The sequence below is a fragment of the Equus asinus genome, chromosome 17 (genome assembly GCF_041296235.1).
Source record: "Equus asinus isolate D_3611 breed Donkey chromosome 17, EquAss-T2T_v2, whole genome shotgun sequence".
Lineage (NCBI taxonomy): Eukaryota > Metazoa > Chordata > Mammalia > Perissodactyla > Equidae > Equus > Equus asinus.
In genome coordinates this window covers 17,584,184-17,594,674 of record NC_091806.1, presented here as the reverse complement: position 1 = coordinate 17,594,674, position 10,491 = coordinate 17,584,184, and the positions used below count along the sequence as shown (strand labels likewise).

Here is a 10,491-nt window from a genome sequence, read left to right as displayed (position 1 = left end):
TCATGTATTACAGTATAAGTTCAGAGGAAAAATATTTACATGAAACTTTTCAATAGAACCACTTTTTAAGTTTTTCAGTACCTCTTTCCCATCCTTATTCTGTAGGCTGTAAATCATAGGGTTTAACATAGGAATCACAAGGGTGTAAACCAATGAGGTCATTTTGTCTTGATCTAGGGAGTAGGAAGAACTTGGTTGGAAATACATGAACAGTAGACTTCCATGAAAAATTGCCACAGCAGTTAAGTGGGAGATGCAAGTGAAGAAAACTTTGAACCTCCCTTCAGCAGAGTGGATCCTTATCACAGCTAGGGTGATATATCAATAAGACACAAAAAGTCCTGAAAAAGTAATCAGTTCAATGGAGCCAAAAATGGTGAATGTCACTAACTCATTGACCTGTGTGTCTGAGCAAGAGAGCAATGGGGGGGAGGGGACATCACAGAAGAAATGGTTAATCTCATTTGACCCACAGAAACATAAGTGGAATATTAATGTTGTATTTATTGAAGCATCTGTAATGCCCACCATGTAAGCTTCAGCCACGAGCAGAGAGCACACTCTGCTGGACAAGTTGACTGTGTAGAGCAAGGGTTGCCAATGACCTTGTACTGATCAAAGGCCATGACTGCCAGCAGTAGACACTCAGAATCTACAAAGGTAGAGAAGATCAAGAATTGCCGAGCACAGTCATAGAGGGGAATTGACTTGTTCTTGGCAATGAAACCCACCAGCATTTTGGGTCCAATTGCTGTGGAATAGCAGAGATCACTGAAGGAGAGGTGGCTGAGAAAGAAATACACCAGAGTGTGAAGCTGGGAATCCTTTCTAACTAAAATGATCATCCTAAGATTTGCAACAAGATTAATGATGTAAACAACTAGAAACATGGTAAATAGGATCACTTTGATTCCAGGGGTACTGGAATTCCTTCTCCAAGAGGAGGAATTCATTCCAAGAAGAGCAATTTTCCTCATTCATTCTTCTTTATTTTTCTTCTAAAATGCTACAGAAATGATCAAGGAAAGGGTAGATCAAAGTTTTAACTCTTCTTGATGCGCACAAAAATATAATCTGTAAGTCAGAAAGGAATTATTTCAGTACGCTATATTCTTTATCATCAGAACATAGCCTAAACAAGTTTGATTGTTATGTTGTTTACAAAAGTTAAAGTGTCTGGGACAGGATTTTGAGAAAGTTTGATTTTAAATTTAGATGTCATCTATAAGATATGTGGCTTGTGTGAACCCTCACTGATGTATCTCAGCAATCAGTCATGAACTGAAAGCTCATTACATGTCAAAGGTAATACGAAAATGACACCTAAATTAAAGACAAAGCTGGATTATACAGCCTTATATTTGAAAAATAAATATCCAATTTGGCTTAAAAGTGATTAATCTTAGTGAATTCTTCAAAAATCATGATTTGCTTAAGACGTATTAAATTCAGACACAATGAACATATTTGTGTTTCAAAAATAATGAACAATATGATGTTAATGTTTTTGGTCTACATTGTTTTACTATTTATTGAGACATTAAATATATTTTAATAAATTTTCTCTAGAATATATTTCTGAATTGCCTCATTATTATTACCTACATGTCAGAGCAGTCTGGTGGCAAAGGACATTTCCCTTGACAAGAAAAAGCAAAAAATGCTAAAAAACAAGTGGGTATACAGAATTTAACATGTACGTTTCCATCCCTTTAGATTTTAAACCTGACTCATTCATTAAAAATAGAGGTTTGAATAGAAATAATGAATATATCTTTGGTATATAGGCTTCTGTATGTGTGTGTGTGTGTGTGTGTGTGTGTGTGTGTGTGTGCATGCACCTATGTCTCTCTGATGGAATATGAATGATGGTCTCATTATTTTCTAGATGATTAAATGTGATATCTGGTTTGTATGGGGTTGAATATACAGTAATTAGTATTTGTATTGTGATATCTCAATTTTTACTATTTAAAAATACTAGAAAAACACCTTAAATTTTCATATACTTTTCCACACTGATTAAAAAAATAAACATTATTCATCTTAATTTGGGCTAAGGTATAAGTAAAACTGTTCATTTGCTAATAAAAATGAAGTGAATTCACCCTGCTTTATTAAGGAATATCATTTTTTGCCATTAGGTTTCAGACGAATAACTAGAGGAAGTAAGTAAAAAAAATTTAGTTACAGCTTTCTAAATATTTGCTTCCTCATTTTTCCAAATGTAACGTTTTTATTCTTCACTTTTTAAATTTGGTGACTCCGAAACCAACCTGTGAGCAGCTTGTTTTCTGTGTTTACAGCTGTCAGCTGAACAATATAGACAGATCACATTTTACTTTTCTTAGTGATACTTGGGACTTAAATCGCTAAAGCCTACACCCTCACAGTTTTGGACTATGCAAGCATGCAATTAATTAGGTTTCTAGTTCTGAATTTTCCCCTGTGAATGCTTCAACAACTTCAGCAAACGCTGAACTTTTAATTCTTCACGCTTGAACCAGATCGATCAATGTCAGGAAGGTAAAATTATTTCATACTGTGAGTCATTGCTACCCTAAGTCTACAGAATCTTCCTCCAGTGAAATCAGACATCTAATTAAACTCAAAGAAGTCCTTTACTTAATTTTTTAATTTCAATTCTTATTTATCCTGTTGAATTTATTGCATTAATGTGTTTAATAAATTATTTTAACTATTATTTATCTTTAATTATTTTTATGTTTCTTTCATTTCTGAAACAATATCCTTCACCTTTGCACTAAAAACATACCAATTTTACAATGGCTATAATAAATACTTTTTTTTCATTAAGTCCATGTGATTCCATTTCTCCAGTCACATCATTCAATCAGTTGTCGATTATTTTATGACTGTATTATGTCCGCTATACCTACCACAGTTTCTTTAAATTATCTTTATTTTATTCTTACCTATGTCTTTTACCACATTGCAATCTCCTTAGAAATAATAGCAGTGTTTGGCTAATTTGCATAGTTCCCGTAGCCCTAGCACCAGGACTTGCACAACTAATGTCTAATTCAATACTTCTTAAATATTTTAAGTGGTTAGGTGAGTGATGGACCAATAGTAAAAATAAAGAGGCTTTTGGAGACCATTTCAGCTAATATTGATCACACATACGTGAGTGTATGGAAAAAGCTTTAAGAAAATCCAAGATCCTATTTTTCTAAAAAAATTTAGTTTTGCCTTTATTCATTGTAATATTGCAAAGGTGAGAAGTATTTGAGTGTAAATTTGTGTCCTCTCTAAATATTGTTAAAATATCTATACTACCTAAAGTGATCTACACATTTAATGAAAGCTCTATCAAAATCCCAATAGTGTTTATCACAGAAATAGGAAAATAATCCTGACATTTGTATGGAATCAAAAGACACCTGGAATAGTTAAAAGTCTTGAGAAAGCAGAAGAAAACTAAGGGCATCACACTTCCTGATTTTAAACTAACAATATTAATTCTTCTGATTCCAGAACATGGAACATTGTTCTATTTATTTGTGTGTTCAATTACTTTCATCAATAACTTACAGTTTTCAATATATATATCTTTCACTTCCTTGGTTAAATTTATTCCTAAGTATTTTATTCTATTCTTTTTGATTCTATTATAAATAAGATTGTTTTCTTAAACTCTGTTTCTAATAGATCATTATTAGTGTATAGAAACGCAACTGATTTTTGTACAATGATTTTGTTTTTAGCAACTTTACTGAATTTGTTTATTAGTTCTAAGTGTTCTTCAGAGGAGTCTTTAGGGTTTTGTATATACAATATCATGTCATCTGCAAATAGAGACAATTTGATTTCTTGCTTTCTGATTTGGATGGCTTTTCTTTCTTTTATTTCCTAATTGCTCTGGCTAGGACTTTCAGCACTATGTTGGCTAAAACTAACAAGAATGGGAATCCTTGTCTTGTTCCTCATCTTAGAGGGAAAGATTTCACCTTTCACTGTTGACTATGATGTTACTTGTGGGCTTGTCATTTATTGCCCTTATTTATATTGAGGTAAGTCACTTCTACACCTAGTTTGCTGAGTTTTATCATGGAAGGATGTTGAATTTTGTCACTTGTTTTTTCTGCATCTATTGAGAGGATCATATAATTTTTATCCTTCATTTTGTTAATTCGTTGTATTGATTGATTTGCAGATGTTGAACCATCCTTGCATCTGTGGCATAAATCCCACTTGATTGTGGTATATGATCCTTTTAATTGACTTTTGAATTTAGTCTGCTGAAATTTTGCTGAGGATTTTCACGTCTACGTGCATCAAACATATTGGCTTTTAATTTTATTTTCTTGCAGTTTCCTTATCTGATTTTGGTATCAGGGTAATACTGACCTTATAAAATGAGTTTGGAAGGGTTCCCTCATCTTCGGTTTTTTCAAGAGTTTGAGAGAGATGGGTATTAATTCTTTAAATGTTGGTAGAATTCACAGAGAAGCCATCTGGTCCTGGACTTTGTTGGGAGTTTTTTGGTTACTGATTCACTCTCCTTACTAGTAATTGGTCTGTTCAGATTATCTGTTTCTTCATGATTCATTCTCTGTGAGTTGTGTGTTCTAGGAATTTCTCAGTTTCTTCTAAGGTGTCCAATTTCTTGATGTATAATTGTTCATAGCGGTCTTCTATGATTCTTTGTGCGATACCAAGTATAATGTATCTTCTTTCATTTGTAATATTATTTATTTTTGTCTTCCGTTTTTTCTCTTTGTAAGTCTAGCAAAAGATTTATGTATTTTGTGTATCCTTTAAATACCAGCTCTTTTTTGATTGATCTTTTCTATGTCTTTTTAGTCTCTCTTTCATTTATTTAAGCTCTGATGTTTGTTATTTCATTCCTTTTACTAACTTTGGACTTAGTTTGTTCTTTCTAGTTCCTTGAGGTATAAAGTTAGGGTGTTTATTTGAGACCTTTTTTTCCTTAATGTAAGCATTTCTAACTATAAGCTTCCATCTTAGAACTGCTTTTGCCACATCCCTTAACTTTAGGCATGTTATATTTGTATTTTTATTTATCTCAAGATATTTTTTTGAATTCTCTATTGATTTTTATTTTGACCCATTGGTTGTTCAAGAGCATGTTGATTATTCTTTATCTATTTGTGAATTTTCCAGTTTTCTACTTCTGTGTGTTGTCTAGTTTCATACCATTGTGTGCTTGGCATGATTTTAAACTTCAGTGGTATTCCTGAATGGAAGTCCTGTTGGTTATCAGAGCCAGGATATCTGGGGATATGTTCCTCAGATAGCAATCACAAAAGCTGGGGTGCAGATGTCTATGCAAGATCCTTTCAGGGATATACTTCTGACTTGAGGTGAACAAGAGGGAGAGAGTGGAGGGGGGTGCCCACAGGCTTTTCTGATCTCCAGGGAGGATCTCAGTCAGCCACACAATGCTTGCTAAATTAACAGCCTGTCCCTGAGGCAGTAGCTTTTAATGTTTGCGTATAGATTCCATTCAGGGAAAGACTGAGAGATTTTCTGCCTGTTCTCTCAGTTCTGAGCCCTGGTGTGATAGCTGCAGCTAGTGCTGGCTTCTCTTAATAACTACTTCTTTATTTGCTACACTCTCATGGGTCTTGTTTAAACAAGTCCCATTGGCTTTCAAGGATAGAGGATTTGGAGGCCTATCCCTCTGCTGAGAGTCTTAAAAGTTGGGCTTCTAGTTGTGGAGTCCAAATCGTTCACTTGTCAGGGAGAAGCTGAGAGCTAGAGGTTTCCTCCCAATTGTATGTCCCTGTGCTGGGGGTGGGATTTATTACAAAAGTCTGTCTCAGCTTTTCCTAGCCATTTCATTGTGGATATTTTTTCATTCTTCTGATGTGTAAGAGTCACTCAGCTGGTGTTTTGATTTCCTTCAGAGGGAATTGTGGCATGTGTAGCTGTTCATTTGGCGTGTCCATGGGAAAAGGGGAGTTCATGAGCTTCCTATGTCACTATCATTAAAGACCTTTCCTTAACCCCCAAAATATTTGGACAATTACATTGTCCATCAGTCACTGGGGATGTGTGAGAACGATGTCATGTAGAGAACCGAAGAAGGGAAGGGAATGATAGAATGGAAGTAGAGAGGCTATAAAACATCATAGTATTTTGATGTGGTGTCCCCTATTTATGTAGAATATGGAGATAAAAGAGTCCTTAGACGACATCTCCCCAAAGTTCTATTTCGGTCATGAATCTCCTAAAAATATATTCCTTGTAATGTGTTATTAAGCCTAATATATTCAGGGTGAGGAAGCACACAATTAATTCAATCAATCAATTCTAAGTTTGGAATTTCATTTACAGGGCTTAACATTCTCATCTCTTTAGTTCAAACCCTTTCATCCTGATAAAACTGTCAATATATAGATAATCAGTCTTTTGATTCTAAAATATGTACTTTTCATAATGGAGGGAGATAAGTTAAAAAGGTGAAATATTTACTTCATCTAAATTAGCAGCGATCCACTGACATCCCATTTTTCTTAGACAATACATTTCAAACAGTGTTTTCTACCATGCTGCTACTCATAAGTAACAATTCCAGAAGAGCATTTGTTAACTGAGGAAATATAGTTCAGTTGAAAACCCTTAAAGCCTTTTGTCAAAAAGAAGAGAAATAGTCTCCATAATATTTTTTTTTCTGTCATGATAATGTGATAGGTCACACTGTCCCACAAATGCTCTTTGGAAAATCAGAGAGTCTTCTTGGGTTTTACTTCCATTTTGAAATGACTTCCCGCAAAGGCATTTTACAATGGCAACTAGAAAATCTAAGACATTCAATGGCCTTTAACTTCTATCATTCTAATGGATAATAAAGAGTAACCTTGAGTCTTTCAAGGTCCTTCAAATCTGTAGCCATAACCACGTTGTCTCAACAAGCTGATTCCGTGCTTTAACTGTCAGAAGCAATAGCAGAGACAGATGACACAGACAAATATTAAGAACATACGTAGGCAAATGCTCTTTACTTTAAGTGTAATCGGCATGTATGTCTTCACAGATCCATTACTTTAGTATCCACATCCACTATACGTACTTTCATAAAAGTTATAAAGTATATATGTTCAAGCCACATACCATAACTTCAGTTAATTTTGTTTTACTCACATCTAATAGGCAGTCAAATATGCTATCTACAATTTTATTTTATTGTTTTTATTTGTTTGTTTTGCCTTTTGCTGTCCCAAACACTATGCAGGTACTTTGGATAAAAGGGATGGAATTCTCAGTCCTTGAGCAAAAATGGCTCAAAATTGCGTATTAGAGACGGTGATTGAATGAGCAGGGTGGTATTAAAACAATGCTTAAAGGAGACAGCTGTCTGTGAACTATAAAAAGGGACATTTAACCAAAGCTGAGAAAGGGGAGGAATTGAAGAGAAGCTTCCTGCAAGAAGTGATAGAGGAGTTGATAGTAAATAATTACAGCGCAATGATGTAATTTATCAAGGCACTTTACATTGCTCTTTATAACCTATCCTTGGGATTCTTTAATGCTAAAACGTTATAAAATCGGCCACGTGAAGAATTCTGTACCTGTCAGGCCCTCTTCCTAGAATCCTTTCTGCTCCCCAAATCGCATTTCTTTTTAGATCTAAGACTATTCAGATATTCATTTCCATCCAGGGAAGCTTTTCTTCTACCGACTAGATTTTCACATTTTTTCTAGATTGTTAACCTCCAATTTTTAACTTTATGAAAGTTTTGAGCCTTATTATGAATTATTTGAGTGTTCAGTTAAGTAACGTCTATTTATTTTTCTTCATTATAGAGTTTATTAGTATAGAAACTCCTGGATTCATCCTGAAATGCAGAGCATCTAAATGCACAAAGAACACATAGTGAACACAATAAATCTTAGTACTTGAAATGATGCTTGAGTGAAAGTATGATTAAAAAAAGTGGCAAAATTAGAAGGTTTGGGAACATTTTCTACAAAAAGATGGATCACAACTAAATTCAAGACCATGGTAAATCTTGACAGATTTGGGGAACTGCAACATTTTCTTGTGGTTGAGCTTTAGTACAGATACTCATTTATTTAAATATGTGAGAAAATTATGTTTCTCTTGTATCATATTATATAATTTTATGAAAATAACAATCATTAAATGTGTGAGTGTGTATGTGTACACACAAGTATTTAAAACCATCTTTTACTTCTCAATTTTTCTAGGGCCTCTTTCACATCCTTTTTCCGCAGGCTATAAATCAGAGGGTTTAACATGGGAATCACAAGTGTGTAAAACAATGAGGTCATTTTGTCTTGATCTGAGGAATATAAAGAACTCGGCCTGAAATACGTGGAGAGAATAGTTCCCTGGAAAATTGCCACAACTGTTAAGTGAGAGGAGCAGGTGGAGAAAGCTTTGAACCTCTCCTCAGCAGAGTGGATCTTCAAGACTGATAGGATAATATAACAGTAAGAGACAAGAACTCCTGAAATGTTGCTCAGTTCAACGAAGCCAAAAATGGTGAATAATACCAACACATTGACTTGTGTATCAGAGCAGGAAAGGAGGAAAAGTGGTCGTAAATCACAGAAGAAATGATTAATCTCATTTGACCCACAGAAGCATAAGTGGAATGTTAATGAGGTGTGCATCAAAGCATCTGCCATTCCCACCAGATAAACCCCAGCCAGGAGCAGGGAGCACACTCGATTGGACATGTTGGCTACATAGAGCAACGGGTTTCTAATGGCCTTGTACTGATCAAAGGCCATCACAGCCAACAATAGCCACTCAGAATCTGCAAAGGTACAGAAGATGAAGAATTGCAGAGTACAGCCATAGAAGGGGATTGATTTGTTCTTGGCAAATACATCCACCAGCATCTTGGGACCAATTGCTGTGGAATAACAAAGGTCACAGAAAGAGAGGTGGCTGAGGAAAAAGTACATCGGTGTGTGCAGTTGGGAATCCATTCTAATTAAAGCAATCATTCCAAGATTTCCCCCCAAATTAATGAGATAAACAACTATAAACATGGTAAACAGGATCACTTTAATCCCAGGGTTATTGGACATTCCCAAGAAAATGAATCCATTCAAGGAGCAGCAATTTTCTCCAACCATTCCTCTTTGTTCTTACCTAAATTTATGAGGAAATAATAAAAAAAATGATAGATACATTTTAACTTTTCCAGAAGTCCACAAATATTTGAACAGGAGAACACAATTTCTTTCTGTAATTGTTTTTTAATGCTCAGAAAATTATCCAGCCATGTTCCCATTAAATTACTCATCAATTAAAGAAGGGTTGCTAAGTATTTGAGAATGATAAAAAATAAATTGAGATAGATATTGGAAAATTTTTATCTGGTGTACATATCGTTCATAATATACGTGAATTTCTATAAGTTCTATTTCTCCAGACTTTAACTTTCTTCTCTCTGGCGTAGATTTAGATGAATTAATATCTCATTCTACACTCAAAATAATGTGGAAGAGACGATGTTAGTAGGACCAGGCTGTAAGATGTAGGACTAACCATTTTCTAAGCCTGAAAATAGTCACATGGACACAAAAAATGATTACCATTGTTACGTTCCTCAATATGGTTGGCTTAAAAGACTTGATGTTAATTCTAGAAACAGTGAGTATCATTAACGAATAATAATGAAAATGATTATGTTACTGTTCCTGGTCTAAATTATGTTTAGTTTTTGGTGAGACATGAAATAACCATTAAACCTTTCCTCTAGAAATTCTTATTACTCTGTCACAATACTCATGCCCTATTTGTGGGAGTTGTCTGGTGCCAAAGATGACTCTCTTGACCAAAGAAAAGTGCTAAAAATAAGTGAAAACAATAGAATACAACACATACATTTGCATCTTTTTGGTTTTTAAATGGAGTTTTGAATTTAAAAAATGTAAATAGAATGATGGACAATACATCTTTCTGAGATATAAAGGCTTCTCTTACTTGTGTATCAGTATATTTCTGTGTGTCTCATGTGTTTGAAAGTATATATGCATTTGTTAATATATGAGAATTTATTTTTTCTTGGAGTTAAGTAAATATAGCATGTGGTTCACATGGAGGTGAGTATGCATGTTGCTATTTGTAAGGTGCTATCTAAATTATTTCTGAAATAAAAAAACTTAAATTCATGTACATACTTCCCCAGTGATAAACAGTTCTCCTGTGACCCTGGATTAAAATAAAATCATTAAAATACTATTTTGTGAATACTAATAATTTCAGTCAGTTCTGTTCTGAGAAAAAATATAATTTTTTGACGATAGATTGCTGAGTTTATTAAACTGTGTCAGCAGCTGTAAAAATCAATCATTTATAAATTTCTTTTTCAAAAATGTCAAAAATTTCCCCTATGTTCCTTAAATTTGGAGACTCAGGAACCTACCTGAGATGAGTAGGTCTTTCTGCATTTGCTACAGGTGGCTGAAAAATAGGCAGATAGTGTTTTATTTTACCAGATAGCATGTGGTATTTAAATCTCT

General features: G+C 34.2%; 1 protein-coding gene and 1 pseudogene across 1 annotated transcript; both read right to left on the bottom strand.

Moving 5' to 3' along the window:
- On the bottom strand, nucleotides 1–981 carry LOC139040516 (olfactory receptor-like protein OLF2; annotated as a pseudogene).
- A 7,185-nt stretch (nucleotides 982–8,166) lies between these two features.
- LOC139040941 (olfactory receptor 5W2-like) lies at nucleotides 8,167–9,099 on the bottom strand. The gene has a single exon (XM_070488646.1). The coding sequence runs from the start codon at nucleotides 9,097–9,099 to the stop codon at nucleotides 8,167–8,169; it is 933 nt and encodes a 310-aa protein (XP_070344747.1).
- Nucleotides 9,100–10,491: the final 1,392 nt, after the last annotated feature.